At 36.9% G+C, this 18,907-nt stretch overlaps 1 protein-coding gene across 2 annotated transcripts in view; it reads right to left on the reverse strand.

Moving 5' to 3' along the window:
- SNX24 (sorting nexin 24) overlaps positions 1-18,907 on the reverse strand; it is an 88,470-nt gene that overhangs the window by 1,434 nt on the left and 68,129 nt on the right. The window contains exons 4-7 of one of the 2 annotated variants that reach the window (XR_007904793.1): positions 5,759-5,853; positions 4,621-4,653; positions 3,695-3,759; positions 1,510-1,631 (exon numbers count right to left, since the gene is read on the reverse strand). Coding sequence is in view for 1 of the 2 variants with exons in the window: in XM_051789492.1 (XP_051645452.1) it covers positions 3,695-3,759; positions 4,621-4,653; positions 5,759-5,853 (193 nt within the window). In the remaining variant the exon portion in view is untranslated. The remainder of the gene's footprint in view (positions 1-1,509; positions 1,632-3,694; positions 3,760-4,620; positions 4,654-5,758; positions 5,854-18,907) is intronic. The other variant, XM_051789492.1, reaches the window with a different exon arrangement.

Below are 18,907 nucleotides of genomic sequence, written 5' to 3' on the forward strand. Positions count from 1 at the left end.
ACATGAAAGAATTGACTGACAGAACACAGTAAAAGATCCAAGCAGAGGAATGGCAGGATGTACATCATTGAAGTGAAAAGATTTTTGAAATGTACCTGAGTTTTTAATGAAGGGATTACTTAAATGACCAGGCATTAATAGTAAGAATTTCTGATCACATCTTACAACCTTAAAATTGCTAGTGCACTAGGAAATGGGTTTGCCTTTAAGAATACACTATTTCTGATACAGAATTTTCACGCTAACCAAATCTTCAACTATCAGCTGACAGGATATTCACAAAGGGGAGGTCAAACTTTTATAAGAATCATTAGATACTAGACATATTAGATCGCCTAATGTGAATGGGAATTAGGTTTTGCCACTAATTCTTTCACAAAAATAATTTTGGGGGTAAAAATACGGAGCAAAAAGTAGATTCGGACTTTATTAAAAAAATCCTTATTAGCTTAAATATGTTATTTCATTGGTATTAATGAGGTGATTCTAGAGTATTAAAGATGTTACAAACAGATATTTTAGGATGTTTTAACAAACTGTAATCTCCACTGTAAACAAAACACACATAATTCTCCCCAATTTCTCACAGTAAGTCATAATTACAAATGACTTGTTAATATGTTGAATCCAGTAATGTTTCCTCAAATCGTGCAAGTTCAGCTGTCTCAAATTACCCTGGAAGAATAACCCTATGCACTTGTCATGAATGGTATTAAAAATACACTTGTAAAGGCAATCAGATGCTTTCCTTCTAAACTAAAGGCTGCAGTTCCAGAAGTCAGGTTTTATTGGTTCTTTTATAATGTACAGTATATATAGAAAAATAAAGATTGATTTAAAAAATTATACAACTCTGCAACATTAGAGTTACTGTGATCCTTTGCTGCTTAAAAAAATCAGGCATATCAATTCAAGTTAAATGTATAAATACATCAAAGCACAGTCTTACAGATCTGTGATATTTGCATGGCTTAAAGAATCATCATAATTTTCAAACAAGTGACAGTAAATCTCAGATTCCATTTTTTTTTAGCTTCTGAGGTATCATCTTCAATTTGCAGAATATTAGGTTTTTCCTTTATTTTTTTTAAGAATATTACTTTTTTTTTTTTCTCCCCACACCCTTACACAAAAAGCAATGTGCACCCAGACTGTTAGATACATCATGAAAAAGGGAATCTGAAAGTCAATGAGGTTTGTAACCATGAATCTTATTTTTGGAACGTTGTTTTGCAACTCAACAGTGCTTAAAGCTTGGTCATCAGAATAATGGCAAGACTATATTTTATAAAGACAAGTAACAGTGCAATGAGAGGGTAAAAATATCCTTGGAGCATTATGTTCCAGAAAGAGCTATTTATTTTGTTTAAAACTCACACTATTTCCTATTTTATGGAAATATGTTAACACAGGCATTCCTGTATCCAGGAAAGACTTCTGATTGAAACAATGGTTCACCTTCTTCAAAGAAAACATACAACAAATAGTTATTTGTTAATGGACACTTACTTTTGGTCATAGGTTGAACAACCTTGGCTGTTTTTACAAGGGAATCAGAATCTATCAAAGTAAGAACTGATCTGAGAGGGAAAATTTTAGAAAGCTCATCTATATTTTCTCTGTGCTGCAAACTAAAAACAAAGAAAAAGAATTAAAGGCAATGGCAGTTGTGTAAAATCTGTGTTTCTTTCTAACTAGACTTGAGTCAAGTAGTAGAGCCTCTAGACTTAAAATTTGGTTTTCTTCTTTCTTTTTTAAACCACAACTCACTTTCTAATTTGTGTTTGAATTCATTAAGTTAAAAATAGCTTGCAAATGAATTTGATGTTTTAGGGTTTTCAAACACAAGAATATTCACCTGCCATATAAAATTCTAAATATTTTGATTCAAGGCCAGAAAATGCCTTGGCAAAAGTCTGAAATGTCCATTGTTTCAGATGTCATTAAGGAGGCCAACCTTATAATTAAACATCTTACACATTAAAAGAAGCTTTTATCTTAATCCAAGAAAAACACTACTTAAAAGAATAGTTACAAAATGAATTACAAAATTAGGTTCCTAATGATTTCACAAAGAGGAAGCTTAGCCTTCCTTGGAGTACATGTTATGGAAGATAAATATCATCACAGAACTGCAAAATCCTGAACAGAAATCTTACAGCAAAATGTTACATGTGCGCTGCAAATATTAAGTACCATCACAGTTTTTCAGGATAACTGTATATGAAATCCATTTTATCTGTTCAGAATGGTACGGAATTAAATGATTTTCATAATTTATACCATGTTCTCAAGGAATCAAGTATGCAATTAGGAGGAGCATTAAACAGGTTAATACATGCCATGTGTCTCATTCATATGAGTAACAAATTTTAAACAGAGGTAACTCTGTGGGTGCTTCTTCATCACTGTTGTCACTTGCGTCAGAACTGGCCTTGTGAAGGGACCCTCTCCCCTTACTGTGCTTTGATTCATTGAGTTCGTGATTTGCACTCCAGCCTCAAATGGACGTTCAGTACATGTGAGCAGACTAGTGCTAAGTCAAAGTAAAAACTAAACAACCCTGTAATGTGTCTTCTAATGTGGACTGGGTCACAAAGGACTGTCCAGACAGCTTCAGAGTATCTCCAGGGATGGAGACTTCACCACCACTCTGGGCAAACTGTGTTGGTGAAAAAGTGCTTCCTCATATTCCTGCTATTCTAGTCCTGTCACTGGGCAGCACTGAAAAGAGACTGGCTTTGTCCTCTTTACGCCCTCCCTTCAGGTATTGATACGCATTTTGAGAAACTGCAAGCAAAAAAGTGTTCGTTCAAAAATTTACTCTTAAAAAATTTAATGATTTTCAAGGCAGTGCAAGAATCTGACTATTGATTTCTACACAGTATTTTGTAAAATCAAACAAAATGCCACATTAAAAAAGAATCCTAATGTACAGCTCAGGGAGAAAATTCTCTCATGAAAGCTATTACAATTTTAATAAAAAATTTAGTAGAAATAACAGTTCAAGCAAGTAAAATGACAAACCCAGGAGGAACACGCTCTGAAAATGGTACTTTTTTTTTCCCTGCACACATTTATTTAAGAGAGGGTAAATTTTCTGAATTAATAATTCAAAGAACTTTTTTTTTTTTTATGAAAGGGGGTTATAACAAGCTATTTCAAACACTCTTTTGAACCATGTATTATGAGATGAAGGCTAATGTAAATGTCCTGTGAAACACATCAATTATACTTAAAGTATACATTTTTTCCCCCGGAAAGATCTCTAGAGGTTATAAATGATAAGAAATAGTAATAATCCAAATGGAATTACAAACATGGTTGCAGAAGATCGACTGGTGTTTAGGGAAAAAGCACTTACAAAGGACTAGGCCTCTAAGTTCAAATCCTTCAGGCAAAATAGCCCAAAGGGTCAACAACAAGAAAGGAAAAGCAATGTTCTTCATCTTTTGATTTGAATTCTCAGTAGGTTTGTCTGGGAGAAAAACTGGGGAAGAAAATTCCAGCCTTTTATAAATCACCCATCCCACTTAGTGTTTTAATGGTTTCTTACACAAGAACTATTGTTTTATTGGCAGGTTATTAGATTTTTGGACCAGTGTCATTTGACCAGGCTTGTATTAATAACGTGGTTTATGTGGTGCAGGGTCAGATCAGCAAAGTTCTGTTAACAGATGACAGGTTTGATTACCGTTGGCTTTAGGCAAGACATATGGATCCCTTAGGAACAGCAGCACAGGCTGGTGGGACAGTTTGCTGGAAAGGTCAAGAACAGGGATGTCAGTATCAAGGGACACCACACAGAATATTCTACAAACTAGCTTTGATAAAGCGAGGTGGTCGAGCTGCACAGGAGCCACAAGGTGCATTTCCACACACCAGCACTGCCCAACAGGGCAGGCTCCGTCTCCTGGAAGCAAAGCTTGCTGGTCCTCAGCCACACAGTGAAACCCTCAACGTGAAGTTGGAGGTAAAGGGGCTGGATCCTGGAGGGGTGGCTTGCAGCTGGCTTTGAAACCTCCCGATCCTGCTCTGCTCCCTGGCACTTGGTGTAATGCAGGCTACAAGATCATCTGCAACCAGGCTCCATGTCTATAGGTTCTTCAGGACACCAAACAGACTCAAAATGTGACCATGTTCTTGCAGCCTCTAAAGCAGTAGCTGTACCCCTCACTCACAAAGTCCTTGTAAACCCCTCACAGGCCTGACTCCCACCCTGGTCATGGTACAGCCACCCTCTCCCAGCCCCCTCCTCTCTGCCTACACATGCCAAGCAGTGAAACCAGATACATACAAACACATCAAACACATCAGGAACAACCCAAACCTTTAATTTCTTCTGCTAAATCTTCTTGCTATGAAAAATACATTCCCAGGTATATTTCAGAGCTAGCAATATTCTACTAGTTTTATAAGGAATTTCTCAAAACTAGCATAACAATGCTCAATTCACACTACAAATGGACAGATCTAACAGAGCTGATGAAACTAGCCATTACATTTAAAAAACATATCTAATTTTAATGCTAAACTACTGCTAATTCATCAGCTGCAAGGACCAAATAAACTCCAGTAATTTCAAGTAGTTGTCCTAGAAAGAGTAGGAATCAAGCTCACCTTGATTCTTCAGATTCTGTTTCATCAAAAGAGCTGCAAGTAAAGTGAGAGAAAACTTTAGTTCCAACAAAATTAATTTTATAATTAAAAAACCCAAATTCTTTAAGAGTCACCAAAGGGAGTGATCTTTTTCTGGCCATTGGCTTTATGATGCAGTTTAACGAGATGAATATGGGAGATTGCATCATTTTACAACCACCACTACTTGAAAAAGATAGTAACAGGTTCACAATCATTTCCATCTATCTGTCTATGAAGTGTTGGGGTATAGTCTCACGGAGGATACTGGCTGATATCATTAACTACAAGTGACAACTACAAGTCTGTTAGCTTCTGAATCCCTCCAGACAATGCCTTGGGTCACAGATACCTTCAAGTGTAAGAGGGCCTCAAAATTATCTTCAAGTCAATTAGCCTTCGTGCCACTGCAGACACAAAGAGCCTCCTGCAAAGTGGAAGAGGGCCATGCAGCTTTCTGGGGATTCTGGTAATGCTTCTGGACTACCAACCACATCAGCTTATATAGCAAAAAAAATTCTCCCTACAAAGCTCACAGCTGCAGAGGTAACAGAGCTTCCAGTTACACTGTTTTGGGTATTTCTATAGTCATTGCACTAATCATACTAAGATTCCCTCCTGCCACCCTGATTAAGAACCCTTCCCAGGGGAAGGGCAGTTGGGTCATTGGGGTAGATGTCATCAGAAGGGTGAAAGACTTCATTTTTGAACACTCAGAGAGAGATCATAAAATGATCGCAGAATGAACTTCTTTTTTGCCCAGATACTATGACTCTAAAACACATGCACAGGCTTTCTATGCAATTTTAGTGAGTGTTTATGAAAATCTTACATTTCAGTAGATACTTCAAGATCTATGAGAAAATCATATTTTTCTCATCTAAACTTCTTTGCTTTCCAAGAATATTACATTAAACTTCACTTCTGTCTTTGAACTGTCTGGATTTATTTTACGACCATTTGGAGATATATAAACATACTTAACATGAACCTAATGCCCATTTATTTTACAGTGTTAAGAGCTGGCAGCAAGACCATTTTAAGTCAATGGAATTGCATCAGCACTGAGTGGATATGGGCCTTTTGGCCTCCATGTATTTTTCAGTAAATAAGAGCTTACCCACAGCTTTCTGCTTTTGGCAAAGTAGGTACATGGCGAACGTTCAGAAAATCAAGAAATATTTTAGGGAGCTCTTCATTTTCTAAAATGACTGTCTGTAAAAAAAAAAAAAGAAGGCAAAATAGAATCCTGCATTTTAAAAATATTTTAAATATCGCATACTTCCGTTCAAGCTACCAAAACATTTCACTCTTGCAACACTTTTCAATTGTCCATTTTTTTACACCTATTTTGGAATGCTTCATTTCAACAGGAAAACCACAGTTCTTGATGAATCACATTAAAATACATTCAGCTCACCCTACTAGATTCTCTTTCACCTGCCATCGCTGGTGCCAAGTTAGATGCCTCTCAAGCAGAGATGTCTGATTCTGGAACTAAGTTACTGGCATGCTCATTTGTGAATAAAATTCTGTTTATTTAAAATATAAAATAAAGCAGCCTCAGCTCAATGCTTTCATGCTCACCTCACAAAAGACTCCCCTCTGGCATGTGAGTGGAAAAAGGAAGTCTCCACTTTGTGCAGTTTTATTAGCGCACGCCTTGGTAAATGACAAGGGGAACTCTTTGCTTCGCCTGACAGGTCAGCTTACAGTGTGCTCCTTGTATCTGCACTGTGGCTCTTAATGACAAAGCTCTGATCAAGGAGTTGCTCACTAGACCTGCCACATCCTTCCACACCAATGACATACTGGCCACATAATGGCCAGATGCCATCCTCTGTTTTTTCACTGATGAGATTATTTACAATTTTCACAAGGCAAACAAAAACAGTTCATAAATTCAACCAATGTCTCACCTGAAAGATTAAGCCCCTATTTCTTTACGGTTCATATTGCCATACATTCTGAAAACACATGTACTTCACATGCAAATGAAAGCCACAAGCTCTTCCCTAAAGAGTTTTCCTTCATTAAGTCCTAACCCAAAGTGACTGTATGTATGGAAGAAACTTCACCGGATTTATAAATAGATCGACTCTTAGAAGTAAAGCTATTCATGTTCATCCTGTTCGCTTTCACACCGTATGTTAGAAGAAATACATGTAGAGAAGAAATAAGTCTGGTGATGGGAAGAACCATTACTCTGCTTACATTCGGGAGGTAACTTATCCCTGCATGTGTATTTTTTTTATATTTCAGTATCACAAGGGAGACACAATGATATGTAGAGGATAACAGGATCACAAAAAAAAAAAAAAGGTTGGAAGGGACATCTAGAAGTCATTTAGACCTTATAGCAGGTTTTGTAACAAGGTTATTGGTGTAAGGAAAACCCACTTAGTGTTAAAATTACTTAAGATGTGAATGGACTTAGAGAAAGTAATGCATTTGAAAACCAAGATATTTGAGAACCGGTTCTTTTTTTATGTTACATTTGCAAATGTTCAATTTGCAAATGTCTACACTTCATCAACAGCTGAGGCCATCACCAACAAATTTGAATAAAAGAACAGGGGAAAATGCAGCTTTTAAACTTTTCTGTTCTAGATTTTAATGGATGTAATGATCAAGGAGGTCTGAGATGCTGGCAAGTGTTAAGCCTTTCAGTTCACCTCTATATGAAGATGCATTAAAAAATGCCACTTCATTTGCATTCTGCAAAATCAGCACCTTGCTGCTGCAAAATTTATCCTGTTCCGCATTCAGGTTATGCATAAAAGGAGGGGTGAAGGTGGATGCATATTCAGACAGTGCATGAATTGCATAACAATGCATATCATTGGCTCAAATAAAACCATCTTACTAATTATATGCAATGAAGACCACAAAAAGTTGTATAAAGATGTTTAAGGGCATCCGGTGCTTATATGCAACCTCATACTTACACCTCCTGACTGTTTTTTCCAAAAGTTGAGCTGCCTGCTGAGGCTGCTGAACAGAACAGGAAAGAAGAGAAGGATACATCATTGTATAAAAGGAAAACTCTTGACAGCTCTTACAAACCTATTTGCTTCTACTTCCACTCACTCCAGATTAATACCTCATTCTATTTATTCTTTTTTTTTCACATGTATCAAGTCAACCCAAGTCCTGCTAATCCTGGCCTTGCTCAAATATACTTCACAAAAAGATGTAAGCAAATAGCATCTGTTTCAGTGTGTTAAGCCATACAGTTTGTTACCTGTCAATAACGCTGCTTTGGTGATCACTAAACTTGAAGATGTAGAATTTGCAGAGAAGTAAAGGCAATTTTGCACTCCACTGTATTTGTATGCCACCTCTCTTAACTGGGAATTTTGTCATTTCCAGAATTTTATGAAGGCAGGAATGACTGCATTGAACAGAGGAGAATTTTTCAACTGAGGTAATGTAATGTGACATGCACTTTAAACATTTAAAAAAAAAAAAAAAGGGAAGATACAAGTTATATATCCTAAAAAGGGGGCAAATTATCTTCTGGCTTGACTTCATTGGCTTCGATACAACTAAGGGCGAGAACATAATCTTGCCATTTAAAATACAAGGTGGAAACCAAAGGAAAAGAGAAAAAAAACCCCTGGGAACAACAGGATTAGGTGCATCTGTCTAGATACATTTCCTACCTCTGGTGGTGGCCCGAAGTGGACTTTTAGAAAAAAATGTAAGCATTCTCAACTTCCTATTTAAGTTGTTCCAAAGAATACTCTTAAATTAGAAATCAATGTTACCATAAGTGGCTTAATTTACCTGGAACAATCCTTAATGCAACAGATCTTTTATTTCTGTCTAAAAACTTGTAAGAAATACATATGATGATGATCTTTAAATGACAGCTGAGGAGGAAAGGAACCAGCAGGTAGAGTCTCTCAACCACTATCTATGATTTGTGATGTAATATGCTCAACTGTAGCACTTGTTCAAGTGAATATATAACACTGGCTTGACTACTACCTTGTTTGCTCTGCCATTAGAAAGTTATGAGAAAAATATTTTCAAAGAAATAAAAACTCACACTTAGTTTGATTTTAATGTGAATTTTTATTACATTCAAATTCTACCAAGAGCATAGCAATGAGTTTCAAATATGGGCCCCAGAGTGCTAAGTAGACTAATGTAAGGAAAAAACCCCAAGCATGTGTATTTCCTTCCTAAAATAAATGAAAAACCCCCACAAGTAAAACATCTAACATAACCTCTAGCAAATGATTTGGGAAGTGACTCCAGAAATACATTTTTCAACTCATTGATTTCAGCTGAACTAAGAGTATAAGTGCCATATTTTCTTAGAAAATTGTAAAGTGTTTATCTGTTACTGTCACACTTTAATGAACTACTCTGTGCTTCAGGAAAAAACCCCACAACACAACACAAGGGAGAGCCTGATGTTTACATCAGCAGAAATGTCTTTTTCACTGAAAGGGTGCAATTATTATTATGTAACACAAATAACAAAATCCTCAATTTTTCTACCTTATCAGTTTCATAAAATCATGTTCCCTAAGGATGTAATTGATTAGTTGCACGTTCTTTCAGTGACATCTGAAATACTTAATTGTCGGTTATCTTTTCTCCTTCAGTAAGTAAAATATAGTCACAAAATTGCAAAGGGACTTGTTCTGCCTTAACCTTAGCTAGATGCCATCATGCAGTGGAAAACAGTGCTAAAATATCACAGGATAATGCTCTCCAACAAGGGAGACATATAAACAGCATAATGATTTCCCACGAGTTTCCTTTTTAGAAAATTGTCACTAAAGCCAGGGTAAATGGTGACATATCTTCACAGAGGACACTGTGAAATCGAACACTGGCATTCTAGTTAGGCCCAAACCTACTCATCAGCCAATTATAACAGTAACTGAGCATCTTGCTGAAAACCTGAACAAGACCACTTCCCTAACCTTCAGAGATCATGCCACAGGAATGCATCGTTTCACATCGTTTTATTGTTGTTGTTTTCAATGAAAAAAGATTTTAAAATCAATGTCTTACAGTCATCTATCATACTTTCTTAAGGTTGCTGGAACAGCTGTTAGAAAGAGAGAAATGAGAGTGGGGAGCTGAGTTACAGGGTCCTTACAGACTTTTCCATTCAATCAGGTTTAGTTTGAAATGCAGTACTGTTAGGGTGAAGAAGTTCATGACAGTTTTTCCTCTCTTCACAGGGAAAGATGCTTCACAATACCTAATTCAGTGGTGCAGCTAAAATGGGGGAGAAGAAAATCAATACATTCCAGCTACGGTAAGTAGGCTAGAGTGTCAGTCTCCACTGGGACCAGAATCCACATCTTTTAGAACATTTTAGAGTCTATATTCTTCTATTAACCTGCTTTTCCTGAACTGCTTTACACGATCCCATGAAATGATATAAAGGTTATCAAAAGAACACATTAACTAAAAACCAAGTAGACAAAGGAAGCAGACTTCTAAGAGTAAGCTTTCCTTTTTTTTTTTTTTAAAGTAATAGCGGATAAAATCATGTTTTATATTACCCATTGTAAAGAACTATGAAGAAATTCATTCCCTTCTTCAGTAAGGGTGTTGTTATAGGTTATCAACTAGAATTATTTCTAAATAAGTTGTTGCCTAAGTTGCCATAGTAGAGACTTCCCACCTTTCATTACTACCAAAAATACTCACATTTGTAAGAACAGGAGGAAGTTATCAAACATGCCAAAAATTCTGTATAAAGACACAAGAAGCATGCAAACACACGTAAAACAACACAGAAGTGATGCTCCATATGAAGCACCAGCTTCATATGATATCAAAGGGCAGTCAACAGAAAGAGTGCCATCCATACAGTGGAGCTTGAAAGGGAATAAATATTGACTGTAGGTATTATAAGCCAAAATACTTCCAATGAAGATCCAGAAATTCTAAACCTAAACTATCTGAAAGTTAATGTAAAGTCACAAAAGTTAAAAAAAAAAAAAAAGACAGAGGGGAATTGCACGTCTGAACCTCAAGACTGAAGAATAGTACAAAAATTCCTAAACCAACTTTCAGATCAATTTGTTATACTTCCAGTGACCTTAAAACTTACCTGACAACTCATGAGTGACAAATCTATCTATCACAGCATTCTCAAGCAACATAGAGGATAAATTAACTAGATGAAAAGGAAGTCAAATCAGTTAAACAGCTACTGGATCATCACTGAAAATGTGTATGCAGAAATTCGTGTCTATAACTTATTAACATTCTTACTTAAGCGTTACGTAACCTTACGGCAAAGCACTTTACTCATTTTGATCAAAAATACCACATAGGTCTTAAGGCAGAGAGCACTTCAGTTAGAAAGCTCATTAAAAACACGTTTATAATTCCAACTAATATTTAACCACTAAGTGCAGAGTGGATTGACTTGAGGCTAAGTGTACAAATATAACCCATTTGATGTAAAAAATAAAATATTGAATTTTTTTCAGAAAACTGGTAACATAAATTAGTGGGAGCAAACAGTGAATCCCTCTTCAACAAAACAGGAGACTAGCCCTTGAAAGACCAGAAACAAAGTGCAACTACCGTTCCTTTGAAAAATAAGAATGAAAGGAAGCCGTCAATATAATTTCCTGAGACACTGCTGAAAGGATTGGAGGTTAAGACAAAGCTGGATGAGAAATGAAGAAATCAACAGAGCAAAAGGAAAAGAAGCAGAAGGGCAGGACAAGTTAATGATATTACAAAAAGTTAGTAGGAACAAGAAAGGCTTTTAAAAATAAGTAACAGGAAAAACTAATACAAAGAGTAAGTAGATCCATTAATGGCAAATACAGACACAAAAACAGATGCTGATTTCAAAATGTCTGAATTGAAGTGTCTTTTAGAAGTCAATGGACCACTAAGACAATGGACAATTAACAAGTAATTAAGACCATGTCAATAATGCTGGTGATAACAAACAGGTGCAGGAATACCTTAGACAATAATATAGATATCAATTAGTAGATCCAGAAAACACACATTCTACAATGGAACAGAAATTAGGCAGCTAGGCTTGGAAAAGTCTTCTCAAGAGTACAGGGGAAGAAGGTGGTAAAAAAGCAATCACATTTATAATAATGACACAACAGCAGGTTGCAGTACTGTTTTCTGAAAGCTCAAAGGAACTAAATGCAAATATGCTGCAGCGAAAAAAACCATCCAACATTCAGGGGAAGCAAGGTGCCTCACTCACCATGCCCTCTGCCAGTCCCTCTTCCAGGGAAAGCTCCAACAGGCAGTGTCACGGAGCACCAGCATGCTCACCTGAGACAAGCAGCATCTGAGTCGTCTTACACAACCCCTCAGACTGACATGGCCACTGGAAAATGCCAGAATTTCCTCTTAAAACACTGTAAATACAAAACAGCCACGAGAACTGCACACAGCGCAATTCACATCACCAGAAGCTCATGCATTTTCCGTGTTCAGGAAGTTTCTGTTGTCCACTATCAGAGCTTTATGAGACATCAGTTGTCTATAAATTACTGTTTGAGAAACATTAAGGAAAGGGACCTCTAAGACAACAACAACAACAACAACAAAAGAAATGCAATTGCAAACTACAACACCTAGAAAATAATTGATAGGTTTTTGTTTTCTCTCACAGTCAGGTGCTGCCCTCCTTCTATGCTGATCCTTGTGATCCTTATGCACTGGGAGGAAGGTTACATGGGAAAAAGAAACAAAACCCTGCAACATGATCTGATCACGTAATCAAATATGATCATAAATACATCATCTACTTTAACGAGGATAAGCTGGTACTGGAAATGTCCATTCCAGATTTTCCAAATTTGCAAGTCCTAACCTCTTTAAACATCAGGGTTTAGTGTATGTTTCTTCCTAGTATGCAATAATCCTTTCTTAGAATTGTAGAATCATTTAGGTGGGAAAAGGCCTTTAAGATCATTGAGTCCAACCCTTAACCCAGCACTGTAAAGGCCACCACTAGATCAAGTCCCTAAGTCCCACATCTAAATGTCTTTTAAACACCTCTAGCGATGGTGACTCAACCACTTCCCTGGACAGCCTGTTTCAATGCTTGAGAACCCGTTCCTTGAGGGAATTTTTCCTCTTACCTAATCTAAACCTACCCTGGCACAACAAAAGACCAAATCCTCTCATCCTGTCACTTGTTACCTAGGAAAAGAGGCCGGCCCCCACCTGGCTACAAGCCTACTAGAAGAGTAGCTGTAGAGAGTGATAAAGTCCCCCCCAAGCCTCCTTTTCTCCAGGCTAAACAACTCCAGCTCCCTCGGTCTCCCCTCATACGATCTGTGCTCCAGACCCTTCACCAGCTCTGTTGTCTCTGGACACGCTCCAGCACCTCAGTGTCTTTCTTGCAGTGAGGGGCGCAGAACCGGACACAGGATTTAAGGTGTGGCCTCACCAGTGTCAAGCACAGAGGAACAATCACTGCCCTGGTCCTGCTGGACACACTATTTTTGATACCAGCCAGGAAGCCTTTGGCCTTCTTGGCCACCTGGCCACATGCTGGCTCATGTTCAGCTGGCTGTCAACCAGCACCTCCAGGTCCTTTCCCACCTGGCAAATTTCCAGCCACTCTGCCCCCAGCCTATAGCTCTGCATGGGTTTTTTGTGACTTAAATGTAGGACTCAGCACTTGGCCTTGTTAAACCTCATACAATCAGCCTTGACCCACCAATCCAACCTGTCCAGATCTCTCTGCAGAGCCTTCCTACCCTCCAGCAGATCAACACTCATATCCAACTTGGTGTCATGTAAAAACTGACAGAGGGTGCACTTTATTCCCACATTTAGATCATGGATAAAAACAGCAAACAGAGCTCTCCCTGATACTGACCCCTGGTGATCAGCCACCAACTAGATTTAACTCCATTCACCTCCACTCTCTGGACTCAGCCACCCAGTAAAGAGTATGTCTATCCAAGCCAGAAGCAGCAGATCATAAAATACATAGAAGTGTGTTTGTTTGTTACAGTAACAAGTCAGCAGGATCACACAGTGATCAAAGGGCCTAAGAGAACTGAACTGATGGATTTTCTGAATTAAGAACTCTGTACACCATATTGTTTATGTCTGCTTTAGAACCAGAGAACTAAAAAATTTACAATAATGATTATAACAATGATAATGATGATGATGATGATAATAATAACAACAACAACAGAGTACCATGAGAGAACTGGGTATACCTGTACCAAGGAAGTTAGTAACAATTACAGTAAGGAAGACAATTATTGGGCACAAATATAAATATATCTTAATAGGGCTGCTATGACTGAAACAGAGACTCTGCTTAGATGGTTACTCTATTAGATATTTCAAAAAAAGAGACTCTGTTCAAAAACTTCCTACAACCTCTTAAACAATCAACAAGTACAGATAAAGGTGGCCCTGTTGATAGAGCCTACTTTCATTTCCAAAAGGCTTTTGTCAACCTCCCCCTCCGCCCCCAAAGGCTTTAAGGCAAACTCAGCAGTGATGATCCTTGTGAAGATAAATAAGTTGTTACAATTCTTGAAAGAGAGGACAGGAGAACACATTTCCATGTGATGCATATTGAAAAAAAAAAAAAACATAAAAAACCAGTGGTGGACTTCAGAATGACCATTAGTGATTGGAGGACTGAGATGCTGGGGGCTACAATAGCATTTTCACTTCCTTTTAGCTTCACAGGATATCTCCCACAGCTCTAACTCATTCTGCTGATTTTGCTGAGGAAAAGGAAAGAGTCAGATGGTTGATAAGGTGTAAGTTATCTATGAAAACAAGTCTTGCTCCCCACAAAATGACAATTTCATGCAAATGTCATATAAAAATTTCTAAATCATCTGAGGATGCTTTCCTCATCTGCATTGTTTCCACAAGGTACTGTAACAAACTGCTATTCAGCTCTACAATAACTTCTTATTTTATCTCTCTGATATTTTCTTGTCAGATGTTTTGGGTCAGAGTAAACTCTTGAGAAATGACTCGACATTCCCTTTGAAACTAATTAGACTAAGCAGCAGGTACCCACTCCAAAGTCCAAACAAAAGAATGTAGAAAGGACAACGAATTCACTGCATCTGGGGTTAATGAACTCAATTGTGTCATTTTTGAAGAGGTAAAGCGGGGTAACATAGCTGGTGAAATATATTTAGATTTATACAGTGGTGTTTTTTGGGGGTTTGTTTTTTAGTTTTGAGTGTTCATAGCCCTTTCAGCACAAAATTTGATGTTGAATAAGGACTCTTAAGTTATTCTGTAATGTTGGAAGAGTAATTGTGAGGAAATTATTGAGCTTTATTTTAAAACTCTGAAGCTTAATTAAGTTTTAATCAGCTCTATTTATTAGTAAAAGGAAGGTAAAAATCTGTGTGTGGGACTGTTTCATTTTTTTCCCCTTGAATAGTTAATATACTAGCAATTTATTCTGATATCCTAATTCTGTAGTTAATGAGGTGGTTGCTTACACAATGGCAAAGAAGCACAAAGTAAGTTTTGACCACTAAGAAACTCAGAAATGACAGAGATAGAGGGGCTGAAAAAAACTGGAGTCAGTCCTAACAGGAACAGAATAGATACCACAGGAATAGAACAAGAACATGGATGTATTTGTTTAAATTTGTTTAAAGCAAAGAGCTTTCTCATAGCAACACTGTAGCAGAAAAAAACTTGTTTTAAAACATATGCTTTTCCATGTTCCATTATATTACTTCTGTTTGTAAACATTCTTATGTTTAAAACATTTTCCTAGCCCCACAGGAGAGCAAGACCAAATCAACTTGGAACAATGTGATAAATGCTGTGCTGACAGCACTAGCCATTGATTAAAAAGCATCTGTTTTTTGAAAAAAATCACCAAGGTTTGTTTGCTTTGAAAAACACTCAAAAGAAATCTCTACTCTGGATGGAAACCAACAGGTTAAAGTCAAAGAATCAGACAATCTCTTCTTTCCTGTTTATGCCACAGGAGCAGCATAACAAACGGTCGAGATGTGGGGACACATAACAATATGGACATTAAAAAAGCTTAGACAGCATTTCATAAATTACACAAGCAAGTTGAAATCAATGTCAGAGAACAGAAATTTGAATAGATGAAGTAGGACATTTTTTAACAGACACTAATATGCATGTTTAAATTAAATTCTTGATAAATAACTAGCTACTAACTATGCCGTGAGAATGTTTTGCCAGGGGTCATATCTCATTTTCTATTTTCATTAAAAAGGAATACCACATAAAGAACACAGAGGACAGCAGGGCAGTCATAATGGAGTACACTATTTTATTTCCCCAAATAATATAAGAGCAGGAAGATGCTCAAAACTGTTCAAAAATAACAGTAAGCATTTCTGGCAGCAGGAGTCACTAAAGAACAGTCAGGTGGGCAAGAAAGGCTTTAATATGTGTTGTCAAAACACTTAACAGGTCCAGTTTTGTCATCAAGAGTCTAAATTTGTTAATTCTCATACTACCACACTTGTGGATGTTGACAGATGGGTTATTTCTGTGTTAAAACAGCCTGAATGAGGACTGCACACTGCTCCTCAGTACCACCCACCGTACTACTCTTCCAGAAATCAGACTTTAAATTATCTAAAATAATTTTTTCTAATAAATTTTTGTGTTAGAACAAACATGCCTATACTCTATTTGCTGAAATCCTCTTCTATCACATATTTATCTGCATTTCATTAAAATCTGCCAAAAAATTAAATATCTTGTTCATGCCAAAATTCTGCATTAAATCTCCTTTCACATAAACTTTAAGAGAAAACTGTGTTTGCTCTGTGTCTGTGTGTGTCCCATGACAGAAGAGATACAGCAGCAAATTATTAAATTCTGTATTCTTCAGTGAAATGAAGTGTTCGCAGAATCAAGCTCAGCACACTGCAGGATGATTTTGTCTTGCTACTGAATCAAAAGTAGGAAAAAACATGTAGAATTAAGAAAACACAGCAGCAAAGACTTGTGGTGTGGAGTTTGTGATGCTAAATCCTGGCTGCTTCTTAAAATCCTAAGTACTTGCTTGCTCATGGATTCAATTTGCATCATGAATTAATGCTACCAGAAGTGACAGAACTGAACAAAGTGACTTCCCTTCTCTGCAAACACAGAAACCCTGCTATCTGTTTGCACAGAGTTGCAAGGTTTTCCATGTTTTTTTCTTGTAAAAAAACATGTAACCCCAAAACAATCCTCCAAACCCTCCATCCTTTCTTTTTTCACTCCTGCCACCCTGGCAAAAAAATCTCACCTCTCTTTTAGAGAAATGAGCATGCCTTGTTACATGCTGCTCTGTAACTATAGGAGCAAATCAATAGCAGCTGAATGCCATCTGCTTCGGGCAGCAGAACAGCACCAAAAGTGTGAGCAATGCATCTTCCCTTATTGAAAGGTTATTTTATGCAAGTAAACAATTCATCGTCTTCTTGCACGCTTGATGCTCATTTACCACTTTTGATCAATAAAATATGCAAAACAACAAAAAAATTGAATCCTAAGAGTAGTTCTGATGCCAGTGTGATAGGTAATCAATAACAGGTTTCTGTTCAGTAAGGCAGGCAGTAGGGTAACTCCTTTATTGTATGAACCCAGGAGAAAGTGTGGAAATGTGTCTTGTTACCTAGATAATGCAATAACAGAGTGAGAAACACAACTTCTATTCTGTAAATTAAAAAAAAAGTGCAAAACAGGAAGCACTATTTTAATTGTATTTTCCCCCTAACTATGCAAAGGGTACTAATGCCAACTTGCTTGATCATTCGCTGCAAAGAATCTGCTGTTATATGGTTGATAGAGCTATTCTATTATTAACATAGATATAGAGCTGTTCTATTATTAACATAGATATTTGGTTAAATAATAGTCATTACGAGACAAACTTTGGCCAACAACCCCAATCTGTTTCTTTTTGAAGCTGCTCTACTTTATTAAGCCTCAATTTTCAACGTATTTATGTTTCAGGTGAACTCAGTTTTTCTGTTAAAAACAAACTGCTATGGGAATTTCTTTTGCACTGTGTTTCTTTTAGTCAGACCACAAACTGCCTTATTACATTAAGCCTCTTGACAATTGATTCAAGTAGAATACTTCTCTCCCAACAAAGAAAACGACATCATTTTTAGAGATATTGCAGAACAAAACCTCCAATTTAAACAGTTTCCTAAAATAACACAAAATACTTGAAATAATAGTTGCTACTCACAAAGGCTCTCTACTCTAGTGAGCCAAGTATCCTTATTAAAAAAAAAACCCTTACTCTCCCTTGAACAGTGATTTTGCAGATTGTATCACAAAGCCATAAATTAAGCTGCACGCTGTATGTTCTGATCTGCACTTAATACTGCATTTTCTTCAATCTCCTTTCCTGATTGTTTCTAGAAACAAAATTATTTGGGTATGTAGCCTTTACATCTGAATTGGTTATCTGAATTGAAAAAAAAGCTAAGTATTCTTCTGTAGAAGAATATCTTATACAGGGCTTCCATTTTAGAGAATTAATCAGTGCAAGACTTAAAAAACAAAAAACCTCAACACCCCTCTACTCCCCCATTTTTCTTTATATTTGCAATGAAAGACACTTCCCAATGTACTGGCCATGGACTTGGGGAAAAGATTTATTAAAGTGAAACCAAGCAATACTGAATAAAACCTGATTTCACCATAAAATTAGAACCAAACACTACCTTGCAGTCAAGCAGCAGCACTTCTACACAGGAAAGGCAAAAAATCTCTTGCTCATGGTTCAGTTCTCATAATTCTTGCAAAAACAAGACAACTGGAAGAGCATATCTATAAATCGACTTGTATAGAATTTTTAATGTACTTATTGGTAATTAAAAAAGAACATATTTGTACATATGGAAAAAGTCCTTCTGACCAACCTACGAAACTTAAGGAATATAAGATAGGTTTAGGTTTGGGGTTTATTTAAATCTATGAATTAGAGGCAGATTTGTAAGCAACAGTTCAAGATTTTTTCTTTATAACCTTGGAAGACCTCAAACATTTGTGATTCTAACAGGCAGCTGCCCTTGCTACATAACATAGCTTGGATCATGCTCCTTCTGCATCCCTTCTTCAAAAATGCTTATGAGTTTATATGAACTCCAATATACAGTTTGAACACATTTATAGAAGCCAAAACAATTTTGATCAAATTAATAATACAGAACATAGTAGTGAAAGTGCAGTAGCTTGGAGTCAATGACCCAACTAGCAGCAAGGGTATAATTTAAAGTCAGAAATTTCCAGTGCATGCACC

The sequence above is a fragment of the Manacus candei genome, unplaced genomic scaffold, assembly GCF_025592945.1.
Source record: "Manacus candei isolate 608988 ecotype Guabito, Panama unplaced genomic scaffold, ASM2559294v1 h1tg000027l, whole genome shotgun sequence".
NCBI classification, from domain to species: domain Eukaryota; kingdom Metazoa; phylum Chordata; class Aves; order Passeriformes; family Pipridae; genus Manacus; species Manacus candei.